Source organism: Eriocheir sinensis, chromosome 30, assembly GCF_024679095.1.
Source record: "Eriocheir sinensis breed Jianghai 21 chromosome 30, ASM2467909v1, whole genome shotgun sequence".
NCBI lineage: Eukaryota > Metazoa > Arthropoda > Malacostraca > Decapoda > Varunidae > Eriocheir > Eriocheir sinensis.
The window spans coordinates 14,100,588-14,128,565 of record NC_066538.1 but is presented as its reverse complement, the minus strand read 5'-3'; the positions used below and the strand labels follow the sequence as shown (position 1 = coordinate 14,128,565).

Genomic DNA, 27,978 nt, shown 5'->3' with positions numbered 1-27,978 from the left:
CCTCTGCTGCCACTCGGACCACACTGACTGGGTAGAGGCTGGTAGGGTGAAGCAGGGGAAGGGGGGGAAGGAGTAAGTGTAGGGGAAAGGGGTGAGGAGGGAGAGGAGTAGGATGAAGAGGAAGTAGAAAATCGAGAGCAAAGAAAAGGAAATAGCCAGGACAAGAAAAATGGGGGATGGAATATTGCACAAGCTGAAGAATGCAAGAAGGAATGAGGAAATAGTAGGAAATGAGGGGTGAGGAAGAGGAAGAGGAAGAGGAGGAGAAGGAGAAGCAGGAGGAAGAAGTGAATGGAGAGCAATGAGCGAAGAAAAGGAAATACCCAGGACAATTAAAGTGAGGGAGGGTATTTTGCCCAAGCTGTAGAATGCAAGGAATAAGAGAACTGAAGGAAAATTGAGGAAAACGTGGAGCAAAACTGAAGAAAGACTACCAAGATGAGAAGCATATGTAAGAGAGGATGGAAGAGGAGGGAGGGTATTTTGCGCAAGCTGTAAAATGCAAGGAATGAGAGAACTGAAGGAAAACTAGAGAGGATGGAAGAGGAGGGAGGGTATTTTGCGCAAGCTGTAAAATGCAAGGAATGAGAGAACTGAAGGAAAATTGAGGAAAACGTGGAGCAAAACTGAAGAAAGACTACCAAGATGAGAAGCATATATGAGACAGGATGGAAGAGGATGAAAAACTGCATGGAGAAATGAGAGAATAAAGGAGAGCAAGGGGCAAAATGAGGGATGGAAAGATGGGACTAAAGAAACAGGAGAATGAAAAATAAGAGGAAGAACAAGGAGTAAAGCATGGGAAGGAAAATGAAGATGCAGGAGGAGGAGGAGAAACAGAAAACAAACAATATGAAAAAGAGAAAGACAGGAAAAGAGGCACAAGATGATGAGATGGGGAGGAAGGAAAGGGAGTGAAAGGGAATAAAGGAAAAATGAGATGGGGAGGAAGGAAAGGGAGTGAAAAGAAATAAAGGAAAAATGAGAAGTACAAAAAGAAAAAAATGCAAAAAATCACCAGAGAAACAAAGTAAAGACAGACAGAAAAATAAGCGCAGGACAGGGATGGGAAGGGGCGACGGGAGAGCCTAGGGAACCCGGGAATCAGTGGCGAGTGGCGGCGAGGGCGAAGAGTGTGTGCGCATCCTCCACGGCAAGCACCGGGACCAGGGACACCGAGGTCAGCTGGGGCGGGACAGCGGTGGAGATGGCCTGCTGGAGGAGGGTGCGCGAGAGCCGGCCGGTGCGGTAGTAGAAGGTGAGGTTGAGGGGCGTCTCGGTGTCAGCCTTGGTCAGCGTGTATTGGATGGCCTCCTCCAGGATCTCCAGCGTCAGATCCTCACACGAGAAGCAGCCTGAAAAAGGGGAGTGTGACGTGGAGGTGAAAGTGGTGGTGATGAAGGTGTTTGGGTTAGGCTTGGTGTTTTGTGTTATCCTGTTTGTTAAGACTTTTTTTTTTTTTTTTTTTTTTGTGTGTGTGTGTGTGTGTGTGTGTGTGTGTGTGTGTATTATCAGGCTATTTTGTGGACACTGATGGTTAGCCTCCAGCATACACACACACACACATACATTGCATTGCATGAAGCATTGAGCTGTGGAATGGAGAAGCATTGAGCTGTGGAATGGACTGGGGGAGGAGGTGGTTTGTGCAAGAAACATTCATGATTTTAAGAAAAAGTTGGATAAGAGCGGATATGGAGACAGGACAGCACGAGCGTGGCTCTTTTCCCATATGTCACAACTAGGAAAATACACACACACACAAACACACACATACACACACACACATACACGAATACAGTTAAATGAAAACAAATATAGAAACAAGAAAACACTAGCTTAGCTCAAATCCTATATACTACAACTAGGTAAATACACACACACACACACACACACACACACTTGGTACACTCACTTGCCACAGTGTTGACGGCACACACAGAGTTGTCATGGTACCACCGCCGCCGCAGCCGCACACTCACGTTGCCCCTCGTGTAGCCCTTCTCCTCATCTGTCGGCACAACCACACACAAATATTGGGTTAGTTTAAGCCATTAGGTTCTGGTTGGGAGAAGAGAAGATGGAGGAAGCAATACTTAAGAGACAGTTCTATGTAAGACTGGCAGCATGGAGAGAGGTGAAGGAGAGAGTAGTGAAGGATGGACAGGTGGTTTGGAGAGAGTTATGACAGTAAAACAGGAGAGTATAGGGAATAACAGGGGCACAAGAAATAACATTATGCAAGAAGGAATGAGAAAACAGAGGATAATCAAAAATGAGGAAACACTGTCATAATGAGAAACATGAGGAACAGTAGGACAGGATGAAAACTGCATGGAGAAATGAGAATAGAGAGCAAGGTGCAAAATGATGGGAAAAAAGATGGGACAAGAAGGGTTTTTTTTTTTTTTTTTTACAACAAAGGAGGCAGCTCAAGGGCACACAAAAAAAGAAAACAATAATAAAAAAAAAGCCCGCTCCGAAAAAAGAAACAAAAGAGGTGGCGAAAGGAAGATCAAATGCGGAGAGAGAGGTGATACCCTCCTCTTGAAAGAGTTCAAGTCGTAGGCAGGAGGAAATACAGATGAAGGAAGATTGTTCCAGAGTTTACCAGCGTGAGGGATGAAAGAGTGAAGATACTGGTTAACTCTTGCATAAGGGGTTTGGACAGTATAGGGATGAGCATGAGTAGAAAGTCGAGTGCAGCGGGGCAAGGAGGGGAGGCATGCAGTTAGCAAGTTCAGAAGAGCAGTCAGCGTGGAAATATCGATAGAAGATAGAAAGAGAGGCAACACTGCGGCGGAATTTAAGAGGTAGAAGACTATCAGTATGAGGAGAGCTGATGAGACAAAGAGCCTTAGCCTCCACTCTGTCCAGAAGAGCTTTGTGAGTGGAGCCCCCCCACACATGAGATGCATACTCCATTGACAAGGCCCTGTATATGGACAGCAACTGTGCAGGGGAGAAGAACTGGCGGAGACGGTACAGAACGCCCAGCCTCGAGGAAGCTGATTTAGTAAGAGATGAGATATGAACTTTCCAGTTGAGATTTTGAGTTAAGGATAGACCGAGGATGTTTAGTGTTGAGGAAGGTGATAGCTGGGTGTTGTCAAAGAATAGGGGATAGTTGTTTGGAAGATTGTGTCGAGTGGATAGGTGGAGAAACTGTGTTTTTGAGGCGTTGAAGGACACCAGGTTCTTCTTGCCCCAATCGGAAATAATAGTAAGGTCTGAGGCTAAGCGTTCTGCAGCCTCCAGCCTTGAGTCGTTAAGTTCCTGAAGGGTGGGTCTTCTATTAAAAGAAGTTGAGTAATGATGAGTGGAATCATCGGCGTAGGAATAGATAGGACAGTTTGTTTTGGAAAGAAGATCATCAATGAACAACAGAAAAAGAGTGGGAGATAGGACAGAACCCTGTGGGACACCACTGTTAATAGATTTAGGGGAAGAACAGTGACCGTCTACCACGGCAGAAATAGAACGGTCAGAAAGGAAACTGGAGATAAAGGTACAGAGAGAAGGATAGAAACCGTAGGAGGGTAGTTTAGAAAGCAAAGATTTGTGCCAGACCCTATCAAAAGCTTTTGATATGTCCAGCGCAATAGCAAAAGTTTCACCGAAACAGCTAAGAGAGGATGACCAAGAGTCAGTTAAGAAGGCTAGGAGAAGTATGAGGATTGGTTTGACAGAAGATAAAAAATGAGAGGAAAAACACAAGGAGAGCATGGAGAACAAGGGCAAACTAAAATCAAAACCATAACATAGAAACATGGACAACAAAAGTGGCAAGATTCTAATCCCCCCAGCATGCTAACCACTACACCACAGAGCCCTAGCAGTCCTCCTCTTTTTCCACTCTTCTCATTATCTTAGCGTCATCAGCAAGCAGACTCATATGGCTAGCCACTCCTTCTATCAAATTATTAACATATACTGCAAACATAATTGGGGCCAACACAGAGCCTTGCAGAACTCCACTCATAACATTCTTCCAACTTGATTTTATGATGCAAGTGGAGAAAAGGAGAAACAGCAACATCATAATACACTCACACTCAAACTTATTATTCTCCACACAAGCCCAGGTCTGCCACTCCACCAGGACTCCTCGGGGCAGCGCCGGCACCACCACGTAGGTCGAGATCTGAGACTCACTGAGGCGAGCCATCATGCGCCGCGCCACACCAATGTCAGAGAGCCGCGTCACAAAGCACACACCCTGCCATGGGGGAGAAAGGGGCGCTGTGAGTGTGGTTGTGGTGAGTTTAAGAAATGTGAGGTGAGAGAGAGGGGTGTGTGAAATGAGAGGTGAAAATATGTGTGTCGAAATAAAGAATGAATGATAAGAATAAAGAATAATAAATCAGAAGAGTGCAATGTGTTTGTGGTTTAAGGAATGCCAGGAGGTGAGGGAGAGGGGTGTGTGAGATAGATGAAAATACTTGTGACTGAAGAAAAAATGAGAGGATGCTAAGAAAATAAGAATAATTATAATGAATCAAGTGTGGTGTGTGTGTAGTTTTGGGAGGTAGGGGAGAGGGATGTGTGAGATGAGAAGTGGAAATATTTGTGACTGCAGAAGGAATGAAAAATAAAAAAAGAATAATGAATCAGAAGTAGTGCATTTGTGGTTGATGAATGTTAGGAGGTGAGGGAAAAGGATATGGAAGATGAGGTAGAAATATTTGTGAGATGAGAAGTGAAAATAGTTATGGATAAGAAAGAATGAGAGGATGATAAGAAAAAATAATTAATCAAAACAAAAAATAAGACCCTCTAACCATGAAATCACTGAAAAAGAGAAAAATGAGGTAAATGATTTGAACTCATATATATAATCCCTTCCCATACCTTCCCCTCCCCGCCGCCCCACACCCACCTGTACCACCGCCCTGATGTCCGAGGTGTGCACGACGGCAGTGATGACCCGCGACACATGGCGCAGCGCGAGCCTGGCCTGCATCTCCACGCCGCCCGCCACCACCTGCAGTGTCCCCGGCACCAGCCCAATCATGCCCGCCACCACCACCACGCCCCCGACCTGTGCCATGGGGAAGGAGGAAGGGATTAGGGGTAGGGGTCAGTCTCTCTTTCTCTCTCTGTTTTTATCTGTACATCTGTCCGTCTGTTATATCTGTGTTTGTCTGTCTATCTGTTCTGTCTGTCTATCTGTCTGCTGTGTGTGTGTGTGTGTGTCAGTCTGTCTGTCTCTCTATTCTGTCTGTTTGTCTGTTGTGTCTGTCTCTTTGTCTCAGCTCTTTCTATTTCTCTACACATATGAAAGATATACAAACATGTAAACATATACACACAAATGAAATTGTGCCAAAAATATACATAATATCAAAGAATTAAAAGATAAAAAGTGTTAAGATTAGGAAGATTACGCACTTGGTAAAATTCTGTAACGTGTGATCTGAAACCCTGAGCCACAACCTAGAATAAAAAAATAAATAATAATAATGTATTGACACCCTATCAATGTGGATCATAGCTGTCGAGAGAAAGAAGACAAAACATCTACAACAATAAAATATTACACAAAATAACCTCAGAAATAACTTGTGTCTTGTGAACCACACCTGACTTAACCTCAAATCGAACCAAACCAAACTGAAATTAACCCACTCTACTGTTACCTAACCTAACCGAAATGAACCTAACATAATCTAATACGACCTAGCCCAGCCTAACCAAATCAAACCAAACCAAATTGAACTTAACCTAATCTAATATAACCTAACCTAACCTAACCTAACCAAATCAAACCAAGCTGAACTTCTAATCTAATGTAACCTAACCTAACCTAACCAAACCAAAACAAATTGAACTTTACCTAATCTAATATAACCTAACCTAACCTAACCAAACCAAACCAAAACAAATTGAACTTAACCTAATCTAATATAACCTAACCTAACCTAACCAAATCAAACCAAACCAAATTGAACTTAACCTAATCTAATATAACCTAACCTAACCTAACCAAATCAAACCAAACTGAACTTCTAATCTAATGTAACCTAACCTAACCTAACCAAACCAAAACAAAACAAATTGAACTTAACCTAATCTAATATAACCTAACCTAACCTAACCAAACCAAACTGAGCTTAACCTAACCTAACCAAACCAAAACAAAACAAATTGAACTTAACCTAATCTAATATAACCTAACCTAACCTAACCTAACCAAACCAAATCATACCAAACTGAACTTCTAATCTAATGTAACCTAACCTAACCTAACCAAACCAAACCAAAACAAATTGAACTTAACCTAATCTAATATAACCTAACCTAACCAAACCAAAACAAATTGAGCTTAACCTAATCTAATCTAATGTAACCTAACCTAACCAAACCAAACCAAACCAAAACAAATTGAACTTAACCTAACCTAACCTAACCAAATCAAACCAAACCAAATTGAACTTAACCTAACCTAATATAACCTAACCTAACCAAATCAAACCAAACCAAATTGAACTTAATCTAATATAACCTAACCTAACCTAACCAAATCAAACCAAACCAAATTGAACTTAACCTAACCTAATATAACCTAACCTAACCAAATCAAACCAAACCAAATTGAACTTCATTCATTCATTTCATCGACGCCCGCTCCTAGGAGCTCCCACCAGGGGATGGCCACGGCAGAAGAGCTTTCAACTTTCTCTATCCAGACACTCCCTCCTTGCCTGCTCAAAGTTTCTCAAAGATCTTTCCCCCCTCTCCCTAACGTACTCTTGCACCCTATCCCTCCATTTCACTGGAGGTCGTCCTCTAGCATTCCCTCCCTCTATCTCACTCACATACACCCTTCTGGTCATCTTACTCTCCTCCATTCACTCCATGTGGCCAAACCACTTTAAAGTCTGTCACTTCACTTCTTCCACCACTCCACACTTCTTCCCTTCACCCCTGTGACACATTCCAAAATGCTCGTACACACTTTCATTACTCATTCCATCCATTCTACTCACACCACAAGCACTCCTCAAATAACTCATTTCCACTGCCTGCACTCCAGACCTCTGACTTTCATTCCAGGGCCACGTTTCACTTGCATATGTGAGGGTTGGTACTAATTGGTACAAATTAAACTTAACCTAATCTAATATAACCTAACCAAATCAAACCAAACCAAATTGAACTTAACCTAATCTAATATAACCTAACCTAACCGAATCAAAACAAACCGAATTAAACCTAACCTAACCTAATACATACTAACCTAACCAAATCAAACCAAAACAAATTGAGCTTAACCTAACCTATACAAACCAGGGCAAATTAAACCTAACCTAATATAACCTAACCTAACCTAACCAAACCAAATCAAACCAAATTAAACCTAACCTAATATAACCTAACCTAACCAAATCAAACCAAACCAGACCGAATTAAATCTAACCTACCCTACCCTACCCTAACCCATCCCTCAGCTCCTCAGTAAGGCCCAGGGCACCGCTATTCACCTTGACGGCCTGGCTGTAGGGCCCAATGTTGGCCGGCGCCCAGTGGGAGATGCCCTGGACATGCATGGTGTTGCGGGAGGCGGGGTGCAGCTGGTCCCCCTCCTCCTCCTCGGTGGTGACGTGGCCATGCTTCCACGCACACACCTCCAGCTGCACCCTCACTTGACTTGGCAGTGGCACCTAAAACACATTGACGCACATTGGCATTAACACATATTGACATTCACACACAATCACGCACCCTGACATTTATGCACTTTGACATTCACACTCACACACATTCACAAACATTCACGTACATTGATATTCACACACACTGACATTCACACACTTTAACATTCACACTCGCACACATTCACGCACTCTGATATTCACATATATTCATGAACATTGATACATTTTAAAGTCGTCATGTGCTTAATCCTGAAATACATGCACATACCCTATCCCCAGAAAAGCACATAAGCAAGTTATTTGGAGAAACCTACAGGATGATGCAAAATATAAGGGTATCATTCCACTTTATGGACAAAGAAATGATGAAGAAAATAATAACAACACTGATAAGACCAAAGCTTGAATATGCTGCAGTTGTGTGGTCGCCTCACAAAAAGGATATCAGAAAGTTGGAAAGGATACAGAGAATTGCAACTAAAATGGTCCCAGAACTCTCGAATATGACATATGAAGACAGATTGAAGGAGATGGACGACGACACTGGAACGAAGAAGGAAGAGAGGGGTCTGATCATGCTGTATAAGTTGGTAAATAAGTTTGATGAGGTGGATAGAGATGATCTCTTCTTAACTGCAAGAATGCAGGGGTTGAGATGACATAGGAAGAAAATTAATGAAGGAACCTGTTTGAGTGACTTAAAAAAGTAGTTTTCCACATTGAAGTGTTAACACATGGAACAGCTTGCGGGAAGAGGTGGTGGAGGCGAGCAGCGTCCATCAAATGAAGGAAAGGCTGGATGAATGTAGATATGGAGACGGGACTATTAGAGCTTAGCTCAGGCCCTGTAGACAACAAATAGGTAAATACACACACACACATACACACACAACTCTTTACTTTTTCTCTCCTTCCTTCCCCACCCACCCACACACACACACATACATACACACACATGCAGATATAGACTACACACACACCCATTCACCCAACCATCAATACATACATCAGGCAACATATAGCAAACATACATACACCACACACATCCAAGTATATATGCCGTCATTAAGATATATACATCATGACAATATAACCATTTGGGATAACAATAACAATAGTAAAAAGCACTAGCCAAGGTAATTTAAAATCTCACTCCTCTTCCTCCCTGAAAAAACAGCGCCTGACCCCTGTGGCAGTGACCCGGGCGGCGAGGGAAGCAGCTACCTACCTCTACACAGACTCTAACAGGAGGGTTGAGGGAGAAGTGCCTGATATACTGGTTATTGAGCTGGACATAGTCACCCATGTCCTGTACGTACATCTTGACGCTCACCACGTGCCTCAGAGCCATGTCCTCCCCCTCCAGAAGCTCTGAAAGGGAGAATAATAAATGGATTGTCTTTTTACTGTGAAGAAGCAAAGGGTGAATTTCTGTCTACTAAGAGGAAGAAAAAGATAGGTTTGTGTGTGTGCTAAGAGAACCTTCCTCCCTCAATTACCTTTTAGCCTCAATATAGCGTCCTCAGTGGTAGCAGCGGAAATGTTTGAGATGAAGGTGAAGCCGGTGGGGGTGTGGACAAGGGGGCAGTGCTCCCCCTCCCCCTCCCAGTCCTCCTCCTCCTCACACCTGTAGGAGGAACATGGGGAGTGTAAGTCAAGAGGGCAATACAGATATATCAGGAGTGAGTCAAGGAAGCAAGTGTATATGGGTTAATAGTATTCTAGCACAAGCCAACTAAAATAATGTAGCATATGGTAGGCTGTAAGTCTGAAACAGTAAAGTTATATGAAGAGAAGGAATGTCGTGTGTGTGTTGTGTTAGGGGAAGGAGAGGGAAGGAAGGGAAGGATAAGTAGAAGAGCTACAAGACCAAGGAAAATGAGATGAGTTGAGAGTTGCTGGGTCAAGGAAGAGAGTGTTCCAAAAATGATTCAAGGGTGTAATGGAGTTATTATATCATCAACGAGCTCTGTGTGAGTGTGTGTATTTATCTCGTTGTGACACACGGGAAAAGAATTACGCTCGCGCTGTCCCGTCTCCATATCGTCTCTTATCCAACTTTTCCTTTCCAACTATTTCAACTTGTGTGTGGATGTGTGTGTTACTATATCTGCACCTCAGCATCACTTACCTCAGAGCAGGATTATCATACTCATACCTAATATTTCACTCCTATCTGCATCACCAATGATTTAAGAAGTGTGTGAGTATGTGTGCAGTCACATACAGTCGTCCCTCAAATAGTACGGGGGTTAGGGACCCAGGACCCCTGTACTATTCGAAAATCCGTATAAAATTAGTGCCCCCCGTAGAAACACTCATGGGGCACTCCTACGGAATCCAAGTCCCACCTGGCTAAGCTGTTACCCACGGGCCCAAGTTGCCAGTTATGCAGTCACAGTGTAGTGTTATCATGCTGGGGGGGTCGAGGGGGGCCAAGCCCCCCCGTTAGAGGTCAGGATATTTAAAGTTCGGGTTGGAGTAGTTTAAATATGCGTCCCTTAACTATATAATATGGAGGCGTAATGTCGTATTTTGGAGGCGCAGATTCAATCTCCACAATTACCGTTTTGTATCTTATTTCAAGTATGATTTAGAGAGCAATAGAAACTGTGGTAGAGAGTAAGGGAGAGTGTGAGTGTATGACATGGCTCGCTCGCTGACAATGTGGGAGGCAGCTCTGCCAGGATGGCTTCGTTGCCCAGCGTGGAAACACTACAGCAGAAAATGCAAAACTGGCAACTTTGGCTGGCGAGTAGAAGCTTAGCCAGGCGGGACCCAGATTCACGTGGTAAGCTCTCCCTACCGCAACTTAACTCATACCAAAACGTACGTAACTTCATCTAAATCTGAATTCTTCTGCAAGGTGAATACCTTTCTCAAATGCTTTGGGGTGCATTCAGTAGGTGTTTTGGCTTGTCTCTTGGGTCCCATGTTCATGTTATGTGGTAATGGAGAAGCGTAGCTAAGGGTGTGCACACACACGGACTTAGGGAAAGCGCATAGGTTTCAATCTGACAAAACAGTGTTCCTGATGTTGTGCACACACATGGACTGAGGGGATGTGCATGGGTCTGGTAGAACAGTGGTGCCACTCACACCATGGCTACCTGGTGCAACGAGTGGGAAATTTAAAAATCCTAAAAAAATCTTCCGTATAAAACCGAAACCGTACTATTGGAAACCGTACTATTTGAGGGACGACTGTATGTCTGTCCCTCAGTAAGCATGATTCACCATACAGCAGCATTATCGCAGTCATGCCTAATATCTCACTCCTATTCACACCACCAACGAGCAAAGCAAGTCAGTGTGTGTGTGTGTATGTGTGTTCATCTGTGTGTCTGCCCCTTCACCCACCTGAGAGCTGCGTTATCACAATCGTCCTCGATGTGCCGTTCCTTGGCCTGGTCCTCCGCCTGCTGCTCCTCCTCGGCCAGTGTGAGGTCAGACAAGAAGTCCTCCGGCGTGCGCATGCCACAAGCCTTCACCATCTCGGCCTGGCTCAACCCCTCGGGCTGACGGGTGGAGGCGGAGAGGATTGGTAAACTTATGGTGAGTTTGTGAAGGGAGGTGAAAGGTGAGTTATTGTAGAAAACTATCAACTGTATCAACAGATTACTTTTAAACTCTTCCTACTACTCTTAGTATTCAAGAATATTTCAAAATGGATTGCCAGCTAAATAAGTCCCATGTATTTGTGCTTTCTATATTTCTTCTCTCTTTCCCTCTCTGTAGCCTCCCCGACATACCTATCAACCCAATCCAACTAGACCCACCCGAACCTAGCCATCTACCTAACTGCCTGCTTATCTAAGTAACTCTGCAACACTAGAGATGTTGGCTAAGTGGTCAGCATGCGGACAGGGTGATCCTGAGGGCCTAGGTTTGAGTCCCACTGCAAAATGCTGACAGCCATCACTGAGTGGTTGTAGATCACCCACATGCTGCCCATAATTATCTTCAATCAACCCTAACTTTAGTGACTTGGGTAAAGAGGAGCAGCATGGGCCAAGCAAGTCATACATCATGGCAGCCACTATAAATAAAATTCACCTTGGCCACTAACAGGCTGGGGTCATCCAAGAGGCCTAAAGAGAACCCACCAGCTCTGTAGGCAACACAAAAAAAAAAAAAAAAAGTACCAAAATGATGAGCTAAAGCAATGCACTGGGAAGGAGGAAGGTGAGCAGCAGGGACTCACAATATCTTTACTGACGAGCTCGAGTTCCGTGAGGTTGAGGTAGCCAACGTCCCCGGGCGTCTCCACCATCTCCGTCTTGTGGCTGGCAGGGGGACAGGGAGGAGTGAGGAAGTGTTTGGGGTGTAATGTGTTTGTGTGAGTGTCATTTTTATCCCTAGAAAGTTTTCCTGGACTTGCAGAATAAGATGATTTGTTTTAAAAGATTTCTGTCAACAAATTGATACATGTGGCACCAATCTTTTTTGTTTTGTGTTAATCTGAGGACAAGGACACATTATAACTGAAAGGATACTTATCATAAGCCATGTAATTTCAAGTTTTATGATGTGATGAGCACTGAGCTTTGTTATTTCTGTGTCAGCTTACATTTGACCTGAAGATAAAACTATAAACTTGCAATGAGTGTTTCAGTAATGAGCTTGGGTTACAGGTTTATCATATCTGTGAGTTAAATTATACATGTATATGAATGTTATCCAGCCATGAGCATGAATATATAATTTAATTATATGACTTCATTATGTCATTAGTAGGTGAATGTTATCTGGTAATGAGTGTCTTTGTTAATTATGCATCATTTACATTACAGCATGTTACCTAGCAATTAGTAGGCTACATATTTGCATAATTGTTAGGTCACTTTAATCGTGCCAAGAGTATGTGAAGATCATCTGAATGTAAACACCCATATCAAAAAAGTAGGCCATGAGTGTGAGCTAAATAATGCCATAAGTATGTGCATTATCCAGCAATGAGCACAGGACAATGTTATGTGCACGTCTACTCCTGCAAGCATGAGTATGGGTAAGTTTACTCAAGTCAAAAGTATAAGTATGAATGAGTCCCAGCACAACACTTCATCTTCAACACTACAATACAGAGGGGAACCTGCTGTCACCTACACAACAATGCGCTTCCTGAAGAGGGGGCAGTCCAGGGTGAAGGTCTCGTACTCGCCGCCCTCGCCACACACATTGAGGTGGTACTTCTCCTTCTGCACCACAGAAAACCAAACACAAAAACTTAACAACTTCAGCTTCAACACCGGAGACTAACATACAAGATTACTCAATCAATATGAAACCAAATATAATAGTATTGAATGTGTAATGCAGTTAATATTACATTACAAAAAATGTACCAAAAAGTAACTGTTTGCAAGTTGAGAGAGAGAGAGGGGCACTGAATTATAAGTGAAAAAATGAAGTCATACTCCTGACTCACCATTTTCTCGAGGTAGGAGATCATCTGTGTTAGGGACTTGCCGAGGTGTTTCCGGGGCTGCAAACCAATGGCGGCCACCTTGATGAGGATGGCGTCCAGGCCACACGCCACCATCTCCTTCAGCAGCTCAGACTGATCACGGCGCCACATGTACGCCAGGCACACCAGCCCCAGCCGACTACAGCTGTAGAGCACACACACACACACACACACACACACACACACACACACACAAGAATCATTAGAGATGTTGAAGTAAGAAATGGTTGGATAACCTAACAGCATATTGGGATGCAATCAGGAGCAATCTTTTGCCTATAGAGTACATTTAGTAAACATATAGCAGAAGTGGGCAGTCTAATTTAAGAAGCCAGCTAATCTAAGTAACTAACCAAACCTATCCAAGTTAACCTAACCTAGCACTGTCCTCATTCAAATTTACTATCAACCTAATCTGCCCTAATCTTATATAACCTAACTTACCCTGACATTACCTACTCTACAGATGCCCAGACCCACCCCTCCTCCCCATCAGCCCCACACAACAGAGGCTAACCTATTATAATATTACATACTTTACAGACCCCCAACAATCCCCCATCCCCACACGATAGAGGTTAACCTACTCTAATGTTACCTACACTACATATGCCCAGACCCAGCCCCACATAGCAGAGGCTAACCTATTATAATATTACATACTTTACAGACCCCCAACCAATCCCCATCACCACATGATAGCAGCTAACCTACTCTAATATTACCTACACTACATATGCCCAGACCCAGCCCCACACAACAGAGGCTAACCTATTAAAATATTACATACTTTACAGCCCCCTAACCATTCCCCCATCACCACACGACAGAGGCTAACCTACTCTAATGTTACCTGCACTACATATCCCCAGAGCCAGCCCTCCTCCCCACCAGCCCCACACTTCTGCCACACTTACACGTTCTCCACCCTGACCCGCTGGTAGTCCGACAGCACGGCGCCCACACTCACGGCCTCCACCTGGCACTTCTCCTGCAAAAGAAAGGTTGAAGAGTGATCTTGTGTCATTTCTGTTGCTTTAAATTTTTTCATTAACCCAGTAGCAGCGATGGGCCAAATTTGTGCCATTATTTAAACCCCCCAAAATAGATGATACATAAACTGATCACAAATGCACTGATATATATTATGAAATGGTTTGTGTGAGTGATGCTTTTTTCTCATTTTTCTCGCTTAGAGGGACCATTAAGAAACATGATCCCCGCTGCTACCGAGTTAAAGTTAAGCATATATTACAGTTTCAAGCTCTTCATTTGTCGCCTATTTTTTCCATCAAAGCCAAACATATATTACGGCTACAATCATTTCACTTTTGTTGGTTATTTTTTTCCTTAATATCAAACAGAAGTCTCGGTTGTTATATCACGTCATCTATTATGCCTTCGTTGTTTCCCTCAAGGTCAGAGAGATATTACGGTTTTGCTTTTGTTTCATTTATGTTACTTTTATATTTTTCCTTTCAGATCAGATATTAGTTTCAGTCCTCTCATTTATGTCGCCTAATTTTTTTCCCTTCAATGTTAAAAAGATATTACAGTTTTAAACTCCTCTCATTTTAAGTCATCTGTATATGTCCCTGAAGATAAAAGTAAAGTATGTAATTTAACCCGTTGAGTGCAGCATTTTATTCAAGCCATCTATTCCCCTGTGCATGTCTTATCAAAAAACTCAAAATTCACCTTCCCATCATGACTGTTGGGTGACTGACTATGGTGAGAAGGGGCTGACAGGTGATGCCACTCTATAATCTGACCCACTTTAGGAAGGAGGTCGGGGCTACATGTGGGTGACTGTCATTTGCTTAGGAATGGCCTGATAGGGGTGTGTCACAGATTATGGGTTTACCTTACTTCAATCATGTCACCAGTAGTTTTCGTAAAGGTCATAAACTCTTAAATCACAATATGTATATACATGCCCAACTGGCAGGCTGATATAATCTTCGCAAGTAAGGAGATTAGGATGAACTTTTTTTTTATACTGTCCGACTGCCAAAAGAAAGTAGACCAACAAACAGAAACATAAAAACTAACATCTTTATCCTTCTCAAAAAAACAGGAGTAGGACACACACCCCTTCCCTTCTGCTGCAACATAGTCATTTCCATTCAATATGAGGTTACTGTTTCTGAGGAGTCTTCTTCATCTGCTATCAAATACTATGTCCTCCCTGAACTCACCCTAACATCAGAATCCACGCATGTAGTAAAAGGTGACACTAAAAATTGAAGACAGGAAGATAGAAAGGAAGAAAGAAGGAAGGATGAAAGGAAAGAAAGAGAGGAAGAAAGAAAGATTTAACTCCTCAGAATCCATGTAGTAAAAGATAACACTCAAAAATGAAGACAGGAAGATAGAAAGGAAGAAAGAAGGAAGGATGGAAGGAAAGAAAAAGAGGAAGAAAGAAAGATTTAACTCCTCCTCAGAATCCATGTAGTAAAAGATAACACTAAAAAGTAAAGAAAGAAAGAAAGATGGAAGGAAGAGAGAAAAGGAAGGAAAGAAAGAAAGGAAGGGGACGAGAGAAAAGGAAGGAAAGAAAGAAAGGAAGGAGGAAAGATTTAACTCCCCTTCTCAGAATCCATGTAATAAAAGAAAGATAGAAGAAAGAAAGAAAAAAAGAAAGACAGAAAGAAAGAAGGAAAGAAAGAAACGAGTCACCTATATCATTACCTGACCTAACCTCTGTCCAACCCCATACAGGAAAATAAGGACACTAACCAAGGAGAAAGAAGAGAAGATTACCTGAACTAACCAACCTCTCCACGCCACTGTCCCTCACCTGCACTTCCTTGAGTAGGAGGTAAAGGTCCTCCACTTCATCTCCTTCTGTGGGGTGGTAGGTGATGGAGGTGGTGTTGAGGGAGGAGCCTTGGATCACCCGGCGGAAGAGCGGTACACCCACAGCCTCCGCGTACATCTCCACCCCCATGTGACCCACACTCTGGTACATGTAGCTGTCCAACTCATCTGTAAGGGCGGCAGGCAGAACATGGCGTATAGTATAGCACAGAACAAATGGAGATAGGGAAACAGGTGTGTGAAGGATTTGGCTTTCACTGGTAGCCTGGTAACATATACTCCCAGGTCTTTCTCTGCCCCTGTGGTGGATAGTGGAGTGTTTCCCATGTAGTATTGGTATGCTGGATATCCCCTTTCAAGCTGCATGACTTTACAATTTTCTGCACTGAATTGTAGCAGCCACTTTTTGCTCCATTCCTGTAGCTTGGTGATGTCTTCTTGTAGGAAATCCACAATCAAGGGGTTAAGATGAAGTCAGGCAAGAGGAAAGAAAAATATGTAAGATGGAGGTATTCAAGAAGAAAGAAAAAAGGTAAGATAGAGGAAAGGATAAGATGGAGACATGGAAGAAGAAAGAAAAAATGTAAGATGGAACATGAAAGAAGAGGAAAAAGTAAGATGAAGGCATGGAGGAAGAAAGGAAAAAAGTAAGATGGAGAAATGAAGGGAGAAAGAAAAAATGAAAGAAGGAAGCATGAAAGAAAAGATGAAAAATTAAGATGAGGGCATGAAGGGATGAAAGAGTAAGATGAAGGCATGAAGGAAGAGAAGAAAAAAGTAAGATGGAGAAATGAAGGGAGAAAGAAAAAATGTAAGATGGAAGCATGAAAGAAAAGAGAAAAAAGGTAAGATAGAGGCACGTAGGATGAAAGGAAAAGAGTAAGATTGAGACATGTAAGAAGAAAGAAAGTAAGATTGAGACATGGAAGATTGAGACATGTAAGAAGAAAGCAAGATTGTGACATGGAAGATTGAGACATGGAAGAAGAAAGTAAGATTGAGACATGGAAGATCGAGACATGCAAGATTGAGACATGGAAGATTGAGACATGGAAGATTGAGACATGTAAGACTGACATGTAAGATTGAGACATGGAAGACTGAGACATGTAAGATTGAGACATGGAAGATTAAGACATGGAAGACTGAGACATGTAAGACTGAGACATGGAAGATTGAGACATGGAAGACTGAGACACGGAAGATTGAAACATGTAAGATTGAGACATGTAAGATTGAGACATGTAAGATTGAGACACGGAAGATAGAAACATGGAAGACTGAGACACGGAAGATTGAAACATGTAAGATTGAGACATGGAAGAATGAGACATGTAAGAAGGAGACAAGGAAGATAGATACATGGAAGACTGAGACATGGAAGATTGAAACATGTAAGATTGAGACATGTAAGATTGAGACATGTAAGATTGAGACACGGAAGATAGAAACATGGAAGATTGAGACATGGAAGATTGAAACATGTAAGATTGAGACATGTAAGATTGAGACATGTAAGATTGAGACACGGAAGATAGAAACATGGAAGATTGAGACATGGAAGATTGAGACATGTAAGACTGAGACATGGAAGATTGAGACACGGAAGATAGAAACATGGAAGATTGAGACATGGAAGATTGAGACATGTAAGACTGAGACATGGAAGATTGAGACACGGAAGATTGAAACATGTAAGATTGAGACATGGAAGATTGAGACATGTAAGATTGAGACATGTAAGACTGAGACATGTAAGATTGAGACATGTAAGACTGAGACATGTAAGACTGAGACATGTAAGACTGAGACATGTAAGATTGAGACATGGAAGACTGAGACATGGAAGACTGAGACATGGAAGATTGAGACATGGAGGAAGAAAGGAAAAAAAGAGATGGATAAATATGGAGGAAAGTGAGACAGGAATGAGTGAAAGCATTGTCAATAGTAAAGTGAGATAAAAAAGGAAAGTATGTTGATAGCACAGATAAAGGAAAGGAAGCAGAGATAAAACTGAAAGACTAAGAAGTAACATTGATACCACGACAACTGCAAAAGAGTAAAAAGAGTAAACACCCGATATCGACCTCTCTTTTGGTCACTCTTTACTTTTGTCTGTTGTGGGGGCGGTGAGTAGCGGGCTTTTTTTTTTAATATACACTCTTTGTTGCCCTTGAGCCGTCTCCTTTGTTGTAAAAATAAGGATAAGGAAACACATGAAAGATAGTGGATGTTAATATAGAGGGATAAAAATAGAGGAGAGGAAGGGACGGAGTGGTGGAGAAATACAGTAAAATTGAAGAGGTAAAATAAAAATAATGAGAGAAAGCAAAGTGGATAACAGAGAGACAGAAAGTGGAGGATGAGGAGAAAGGGAAAACAGGTGGGAAAAATAGAAAGAGTGGGAGATTGTTCCAGAAAATACGAGTTAAAAGACACATAGGAAGGAGAGAGGTGAAAGTAAGTAACGCAGCAAGGGACATGTGTAAGGGTAAGCAGCCAGTGTAGATGTGGTTAAGAGGTTAGGCAATTACCATAAGCCAAGGAGACAAGCAAAGGTAATGAGACAAGGAAGATTTAAGCAGAGACAGTGGTAATACAAGAAGTCAAGAGTACAAATTAAGGAAGACTGGAAGCAGAAACAACATTAACCCGGTAGCTGCGGGGATCATGTTTCTTAAAGGTCCCCCTAAGCGAGAATAATGAGAAAAAATCATCACTCACGCAGACCATTTCATAATATATATCAACGCATTTTTGATCAGTTTATGCATCATCTATTTTGGGGGGTTTGTATCATGGCAAAAATTTGGCCCATCGCTGGTACATGGTAAGGCCACAACTTTGCTCCGTTGTTGCTACCGGGTTAAGAAGTTTAGTTTTCCAAATGGAGGTATTGATGCTTGGGAAGGCTTGGTAATGGAGGTGGAGAGGGCAAGGAACATTCACAATTTTAAGTCTTAAGTTGGACAAGTGTGGATATGGAGACAGTTCAACACAAGATTAATTTAAATCCCGTATACTACAATTGACCTCCCAAAATTAACCTTTCTTTCGGTCACTCCTCTTAACTCTTTTTTATAGGAACAGTGATTTGTGGGCTTTTTTTCATTAGTTTTCTTCTTTTTTTTTGCCATTAAGCTGTTTCCTTACTGTAAAAAAAATGATAATAATAAAAAATAAATACAAAGCCAGGGCACTAAATACAAAATAAGGACACAAAACGAAAAGTGGAAGAATGCGAGAAGGTAAAGACAACCAGGTAAAGACAGGTGTGAGGGAGAGTGGCAGAGTGTCTGGCATACCTGTGTGGTTGGGTGCAAGGTTGGCCAGGGCCACCACCTGGTGTCCTGCAGCCACACACTGAAGCAGGTTGAAGCAGCTGTCCTTCCCCCCCGACACCAGCCCCACCACCCGCATCCTACACTGTCCTGCGGAGGAAGAGGAAGAAAAGGTTAAAAATGCTGAAAATGAACTTACTGTCTTCATATTTTATACTTTGCTGTCCATATTATTTGCCACCTTCTTTATCAACCCCGGAAAGATTAGTCTACATATCCATTTATGATCTTTTTTTACAGTAAAGGAAGCAACTCAAAGGCACAAAAAAGCTTGCGATGTGCTGCTTCCTCAAAAAAAAAAGAGTAAGTATTTTACCTACCACTGTCTATTCTGTACTGGGCACCCTGACCTTTCCTTATTCAACCAACCCTGACATCACATAATACTCATCCTTATTCAGTCTACTTACAACCTAACCCACCCTAACCTAACCAAAGCTGACATAACACATTATCCTCTATCAATTTCCTTTTCACGTAATATACCATATCTCTAACAATATTGACACTAACCTATCCTAATTTTCTGACAGCCTGTTCCTCCCCTACATTGCCACTCCATCAATACCCTTTACCTCTGAACTTCCTTGACTGGTGTTGGTGTGTGCGAATGTGAAACCAAGATGAGTTCCTTCCTTAGGAGGGGTCAGTTCACTCACTCCCTCCCTCCCTCACACATCTCTAACCTAATTTACTGACAGGCTGTCCTTCCTCTTTATAAAACGATACCCCTTACCTATAAATGTCCTTGACTGGTGTTAGTGTGTGTGTGTGTGGGGGAAGGCAAGGTGAGTTATTTTCTAAGGAGGGGTCAATTCATTCGTTCACTCATTCACTCACTCGTCCCTAACTTTCACTCCATCAAAACCCCTTACTATTAACTTCCTTAACGGGAGTTAGTGCGTGTGCGTGAAGGCAAGGTATGAGTTATTTTCTAAGGAGGGGTCAATTCACTCGTTCACTCACTCACTCATTCACTCACTCACTTACTCATTCACTCATTCACTAACTAACTCACTCACTCACTCGTCTCTAACTTTCACTCCATCAAAACCCCTTACCTATTAACTTCCTTGCCTGGTTTTTGTGCGTGTGCGTGAAGGCAAGATATGAGTTATTTCCCAAGGAGCGGTAAGTACACCTGCTCACTCCCTCCCTCACTCATCTCCAGAACTTTCACTGCATCACACACTCACACCAAGTCTTCGTTATCAAGGTCAGATAAGGGCACTGACTGGGGGGATTGGGTCACTGATAAGGAGATAAAGTCCAAGACAGGAAGTTCTCAAGGCTGGTGGTCTATGAGTGAGGTAACATAAGCAAGGTGAAGAGCCTAAACAAGGTAAACCCAGGTAAACAAACGGGAGATTATGTAGCGGCTGTAATAAAACTTTACTAACCAAAACCGATAACTTATTTAGCCATTTTCTGTTCTTGTTTTGTGTGATCATACTTCCCCTGACTAAATCAAGGCCTTTATTTTTTAGCACTTGTCAGCTATATATATCATTGTCTCTTTTTAGTTTCCTGGTGCTAGTCCTTCCACATGTATCCTTAGTTGTATAATCACACTCTGTACTGCCTGGGGTTGAGATGGCATGTTCCTCCCTTCTCCTTTGTTGTTTACTTGCAACAATAAACTATCAATCAGTCATCAATCTTCCCTAATTAAAAGTGATGATTCATTTGTGCATTTTCTTCTCTTTCTGTAGGATAAAACAGCACTAAATAAAACTGTGGACTTGCTTTGCTATTGATCATATTGTAAGATCACATATCCCTAACTGAAACTGATGACTCGTTTAGGCAAATTTTCTGCTTCCTTTTGTTGTTATATAGAGAAAGTTAAGCTGAGGGAACCACTATGCAGGGAGAGATTATAGAAAGCTTAATTTGGTTGGGCACTCACATCAGCTTAGGGTCAGCTTAGAAAATTGTCATGTAAAGAAAGATTTAAGATGGGGGAATCACTACATATGCAGGGAATATTTATGGAAAGCAGTGGCAGATGGGCACCCTAACCCTTCCTTATCCAACCAACCCTGACATCACATTATACTCATCCTCATTCAGTCTACTTACAACCTCACCCACCCTAACCTAACCAAAGCTGAAATACTGGCTTTTTATTTCATTCTTTTTATCCTGCCCTGCCTCCTTAGATGTAGAATGAAAAGAAAATAGAAAAGACACTTCAATCCCATTTTCACAGACCTTGAATCCACTGTGTTCTAAGTGTGCCTTATGTAACCAGCCGTGCACTTTTTTATGGGAAACGAAACACAAAACAGATAAGAAAAAGGTCAGGCGAGCAATGTTCAACTTTACCTTTTTCTCTCACATCTCTATTTGATCTTGAAATAAGTACACATGAGACAAACTCTGAATTCTCTCACCAAATACATCACATCAACCAGGAAGAGAAGGACGGGTGAAAGGTAAATTTTATATTGGTAATAATTTCACCGGTAATTTTATGATCAACTTTACCTTATTTTTGCTAATCTCTATTTGATCCTGAACTAGCTGTACATGGACCTAACTGCATATTCTTTCCTCTAATATGCAACTTCAATGTGGTAAAAAGGGACAGGTGGACAATACATTTTATGGAACTGCACTAATAATTTCACCTTTACTTTTACATGCAATAATACAGTACCTTATTTATAGACATTCAATAAAATTTTGCCAACAGTATATTATGTAACTTAACTGAAGCTTCTTTCCCAAAATAAATCACACAGACCCGGTAAACAAGGTCATTTAGCATTACACAAGTGGTGGTAATTACACTTTGTTTTGTATCACCGTAAGTTAACTTAGGGCGACAGCATCACATCTCTGAGCTACTTCTTTTTTGGTGTACATCTTTTATATGATGAAACTACATATTATTATTATTATTATTATTATTATTATTATTATTATTATTATTATTATTATTATTATTATTATTATTATTATTATTATTATTATGCCAAGCTTCACCTATTTTTCATATCTAATTCAACTTGTACTACTATGCATTAGGTAAAGTAGTAACCTGACAGTGGTTTCTTCCTAAATTCAACATTAACCAGTAAGAAAGACAGCTGAGAAGATTAGTTATCAGGTGTAGAGTGCTGCCCCTTTAGTTAAACATGTAAAAGTCATAAGATCTAGTACACAAAACTGTGATTATACTTTTGCTTCTTCTCCTTCTTTAATTAATGTAAGTAAGAAAATCTGCAAGTGCCACCCATTTTGATCCACATACATACAGCAAAGGAGATCTCTTGCTTATTTAATAGTTTTCAAGGCACTAAAATAACTTGAATATATGGTTAACCCGGTAGCAGTGGGGATCATGTTTCTTAATGGTCCCTCTATGCAAGAAAAATTAGAAAAAATCATCACTCACACAAACCATTTCAAAATATATATCAAAGCATTTGTGATCAGTTTATGCATCATCTATTTTGGGGGGTTAATATCATGGCACAAATATGGCCCGTCGCTACTACATGGTAAAGCCACAAATTTGGGTTGTCGCTGTTACCAGGTTAAAGAAAAATATAACATAAATAAAGCAGAATGGAAGGTGAGGAGACAAACCAGATCGGGGGTGTTACTGCTCTCTACAGGTTCCAAGAAGACACCAAAAATATGTTGATATCTATGCTCTTCCCCTCATTGTTATTCCTGTTGCTCTTCTCATAAGTTATAGAAATCATGTCGCAGGTTCTATGAATACACACAAAAAAATGTTGAAATTTATGCTCTTCCCTCATTATTACTCCTGTTGCTCTTCTTAATAATATAAAATAAGTCGTAGGTTTTAAGAATACACACAAAAATGTTAAGCTGTGGGATGTTTCAAGGGCAGAGAAATGTATTGATGACAGGGAAGTCTTTTACCATGTTAACATTAGCACTCAATGGAAAACTTATCACACTAACTGCATAACTATCTAAAGACTCAAGGGTACAACAATTCAATCTATGCCTTATCCTCCTTCCCTCATTTCTCACTCCACCCTCAACCCATGACCAGCGCCAGATAGAGTTACAATTGAGCCCTGGTGTTGCAAGTAATTCCAGGCCCTTAAGTATCTTAATTTACATACATAATGCCCCGGCGGCCGGGCCCCCTATGAGGCCGGGCCCTGGTGCTGAGATACCAGCTCCCCCCTCCTCTCTCGGGCCCTGCCCATGACATAATGCAACCCAACTGTAACCTTTTTCCACCGCCCAGCTTCTAAAACACTATGGCAGAAGTGAGGAAATAGTGACTGAGGGAAATTATTGTATTATTGTCCTCCATTAGTTTTCTTATACTTCCCAGCCCATTAAGTCATGTTTCCTCTTCTCTGCCATATTTTTAAAGTTAAGGGGACAGTTGTTTTTTGTCCACCCTCTTTTTATATTCTTCCAACTTTGCTGTCACCCTCTAATATTTCTCATATGTATCCATGCCTGCTCATCGTGGGGACTGTGTTTGGGTCTATATCAATCTTTTTATCTTCACTTGGTACTCCTTTCATGAATCTCGGTAATAATAAAAGAAATGACAGGATGGTAAGGAAACTAAGAAGGTGAAGCCAATATTACTTTTCTGTCCCTCCTTCATTATTTTTCACTCTCCAAACTAGTTCTATAATGATACCTGGCCATTTAATAACCCTTCCTCACTGCCCACTTTTAAAACTACAGCAGAGGTAAGGAAAATAAGTTAATGGGACAGGAACAATGAGGAAGCTAACAGGATGAGGACAAATTACTTTTCTGTTCTTCATTCATTATTTCTCACACTTCAGATTAGTTTTGTAATGACAACTTAACGATCCTTCCCAATATGGCAAGGGTTCGAATATCTGGGCTAATGGGACAGATCAAAAACTAGTGGGATGAGGACACGATTTTGTGAATGTCCTTACTTTGCTCCTTCCCACCACTTACAAATTTACTCTAGGATCTGGTTGAACTCTATCATGACCCATTCCTTCCTCCCAGCTTCTAAAAGTTAAGGTGAAGGTGAGGAAGTAGGTTAATGGGACAAAATGAATGAGGAAGCTAACAGGGTGAGGATAATATTACTTTTCTGTCCCTCATTCATCATTATTCACTCTCCAAATTAGTTCTATATTGACATTTGACCACTTGATAACACTGCCTTGCCACCTAACTTCTAAGACTATAGCAAAGGTGAGTAAATGAGTTAATGGAACAGAATGAATGTGGAAGCTAACAAGGTGAGAACAATATTTGACAACATAATAACACCTCCACACTGCCCAACTTAAAAAAAAAAAATGATGGCAAGGGTAAGGATATCTGCAGAGCTAAAAAATAATGTGATAAGGACAAGATTATGTGAATGTCCTTACCTAGCTCCTTTTCCACCCCTTTATATTGGTTCTGTAATGACATTTGAACACTTGTTAACACTTCCTTACTGCCAAGCTTAAAAAAAAGTATGGTACGGATAACTGATGGACAAAACTGGACACTAACTCAAACCCTAATGTGGTAAGGACAAATTATGTGAATGTCCTTACTTAGCTCCTTTTCCACCCCTTTATATTGGTTCTGTAATGACATTTGAACACTTGTTAACACTTCCTTACTGCCAAGCTTAAAAAAAAAGTATGGTACGGGTAATTGATGGACAAACCTGGACACTAACTCAAACCCTAATGAGGTAAGGACAAGATTATGTGAATGTCCTTACTTAGCTCCTTTTCCACCCCTTTATATTGGTTCTGTAATGACATTTGAACACTTGTTAACACTTCCTTACTGCCAAGCTTAAAAAAAAAGTATGGTACAGGTAACTGATGGACAAACCTGGACACTAACTCAAACCCTAATGTGGTAAGGACAAATTATGTGAATGTCCTTACTTTTCTCTTTTCCACCACTCAAAACTTATTATATGACCTGATTTGACCCTAAAATGACCCTTTTTGCCTCTCAGCTTCTAAAAATATGGCAGAGAAGAGGACATACAAGATAATAGGACAGGATGAATAAAAAGGGTAATGCTCAGTAATACTCTAATGTCCTTCTGCCACTATTTCCAGCCCTTAAAATCAACCCTATTTTGACCCTTTTTGCCTCTCAGCTTCTAAAAATATGGCAGAGAAGAGGACATACAAGATAATAGGACAGGATGAATAAAAAGGGTAATGCTCAGTAATACTCTAATGTCCCTCTGCCACTATTTCCAGCCCTTAAAATCAACCCTATTTTGACCCTTTTTGCCTCTCAGCTTCTAAAAATATGGCAGAGAAGTGATGAAATACGAGTTAATGGGCTGAGAAGGGAAAGAAAACTAATGGGGGAAGGATAACACTGCACTAATGTCCTTCTGTCACTATATCCAGCCCTTAAAATCAGCCCTATGACCTGATTTGACCCTATAGTGACCCTTTTTGCCTCCCAGCTTCTAAAAATATGGCAGAGATGAGGACTTACGAGGAAACAGGACAGAATGAAAAAAAAGCGTAATGCTCAGTAACACTCTATTGTCCTTCTGTCACTATTTCAGCCCTTAAAATCAACCCTATGACCTGATTTGACCCTATAATGACCCTTGTCGCTGCCTAGTTCCTAAAAATATGGCACAGATGAGGACATACAAGTAAACAGGACAGAATGAAAAAAAAAAAAGGTAATGCTCAGTAACACTCTAATGTCCTTCTGCCACCATATCCAACCCTTGAAATCAACCCTATGACCTGATTTGAGCCTATAATGACCCTCTTTGCCACCCAGCTTCTAAAAATATGGCAGAGATGAGGACATACAAGAAAACAGGACAGGATAAATAAATAGGGCAATGCTCAATAATATACTAATGTCCTTCTGCCATTACATTCAGTCCTTAAAATCAACCTTAAGACCTGATTTGACCCTATAATGACCCTTCTCACCCCCGAGCTCCTTAAAATATGGGAGGGGTGAGGACATATGACTAAACAGGACAAGATTAATAAAAAAGGGTAATGCTCAATAATACACGAATGTCCTTCTGCCACTATATCCAGCCCTTAAAATCAACCCTATGACCTGATATGACCCTATTGAGATCCTTTTTTGCCACCCAGCTTCTAAAAATATGGCAGGGGTGAGGACATGTGGGTTAATGGGCTAGATAATAAAACTGATAGATTATATGAATGCTCCTATTTTAACCACTTCCCAGGAACCAAAATTAGCCCCATGACCTGATTTGACCCTTTTATGACCTTGCTGACCGCCCAGAACCTAGAAATAAGACATAGATAATAAATGAAGCAAAAACAACACAATTTACACTGATAGATTACGTGAATGCTCCTATTTTAACCATTTCCCAGGAACCAAATTAACCCCATGACCTGATTTGACCCTTTTATGACCTTGATGACCGCCCAGAACCTAGAAATAAGACATAGACAATAAATGAAGCAAAAACATCACAATTTACACTGATAGGTTACATGATTGCTCCTATTTTAACCATTTCCCAGGAACCACATATACCCCATGACCTAATTTGACCTTACTGACTGCCTAGCATCTAAAAATAAGGTCAAATAACGATAAATCAAGGAAAAAAAACGTAAATCAAACAGGCATGACCAATATTTGTGGATGTCCCCCCCACTGGCTGCTCATCTGACCTAATTTGACCCTTAACTGACCTTACTGACCGCCTAGAAGCTAAAAATAAGGTCAAATAACGATAAATCAGGCAAAAAAAAAAACGTAAATCAAACAGGCATGACCAATATTTGTGGCTGTCCCCCCTGACTTAATCTGACCCTTAATTGACCTTACTGACCACCTAGAAGCTAAAAATATGGTCAAATAACGATAAATCAGGCAAAAAGGACATAAACTAAACAGGCATGACCAATACTCGTGGCTGTTCCCCCCCACCGGCTGCTCATCTGACCTCCTTTTGACCTGTTTCCCGGCTACTGACCTCTCTTATGGCGTGCCCGGGAGTCGAAGTGGTGACCCGTGGCCCTCAGGCGCTGGGTATCGTCATGGTGGAGGGAAAATTAGGGAAGAAAATGACCCGAGGAGTGAGATGAGCTGTCTGCGGCCTCCCTCCAGCCTCCCCTCACAGCCTCTGACTACTACTATCTCTGTTTGGGTCTTTATCTTGTTGTTCTCTAAGTTATTTTGGGGTTTTGTGTGGTTTATTATGTCATGGGTCTTATTTCTGTCGTTTTTTGTCCTTTTTTCTCCTTTTCTATTTCACAGTTTTTCGTCTGCAGTCTTTTTTTCGCTTCATTTCGTCCATTTTTAGCTTTGTTTGGCACTTCAACCTATATTTTTTTTTCTATTTAGTCGTTTTTGTGTGTTTTATTGTGTCATGGTTCCTATTTCTGTCGTTTTTGTCCTTTTTTCTCCTTTTCTATTTCCCAGTTTTCGTCTGCAGCCTTTTTTCACTTCATTTCGTCCATTTTTAGCTTTGTTTTGCCTCTCAACCTTCCATTTTCTTAGTTATTTCTTTTATTTTATGCAGTTTATGTAGTTTATTATATCTTAAGTCTTATTTCTGTCGTTTTTGTCCTTTTTTCTCCTTTTCTATTTCACAGTTTTCGTCAGCAGCCTTTTTTCACTTCATTTCGTCCATTTTTAGCTTTGTTTTGCCTCTCAACCTTCCATTTTCTTAGTTATTTCTTCTATTTTATGTAGTTTATGTATTTTA

General features: G+C 41.2%; 1 protein-coding gene across 2 annotated transcripts; it reads right to left on the bottom strand.

The window, feature by feature from the left end:
* Positions 1-531: 531 nt before the first annotated feature.
* LOC127005607 (uncharacterized) lies at positions 532-27,406 on the bottom strand. Of its 2 annotated transcripts, none has more exons than XM_050874561.1 (15): positions 27,244-27,406; positions 19,254-19,379; positions 15,926-16,113; positions 14,043-14,116; positions 13,087-13,270; positions 12,765-12,856; positions 11,863-11,944; positions 11,019-11,176; positions 9,158-9,285; positions 8,887-9,029; positions 7,485-7,664; positions 4,880-5,041; positions 4,054-4,219; positions 1,916-2,011; positions 532-1,355 (listed from the first exon to the last, which is right to left on the bottom strand). In XM_050874561.1, exons 2-15 carry the CDS (start codon positions 19,366-19,368, stop codon positions 1,105-1,107), a joined length of 2,019 nt encoding a protein of 672 aa, XP_050730518.1. In that variant the 5' UTR covers positions 19,369-19,379; positions 27,244-27,406; the 3' UTR covers positions 532-1,104. The 2 variants fall into 2 exon arrangements, with proteins under 2 accessions (XP_050730518.1, XP_050730519.1); XM_050874562.1 differs by lacking the exon at positions 27,244-27,406 and adding an exon at positions 20,351-20,468.
* Positions 27,407-27,978: the final 572 nt, after the last annotated feature.

What these genes read in the sequence shown, in the direction of transcription:
- LOC127005607 (XM_050874561.1), bottom strand. Translation starts at nt 19,368, where the DNA reads ATGCGGGTGGTGGGGCTGGTGTCGGGGGGGAAGGACAGCTGCTTCAAC. An exon ending in TGTGATAACGCAGCTCTCAG is followed by an intron (nt 9,286 to 11,018) that starts GTGGGTGAAGGG and finishes TTCCTCCTACAG; the next exon opens with GTGTGAGGAGGAGGAGGACT. An exon ending in ACATCAGGGCGGTGGTACAG is followed by an intron (nt 4,220 to 4,879) that starts GTGGGTGTGGGG and finishes CCCCCATGGCAG; the next exon opens with GGTGTGTGCTTTGTGACGCG.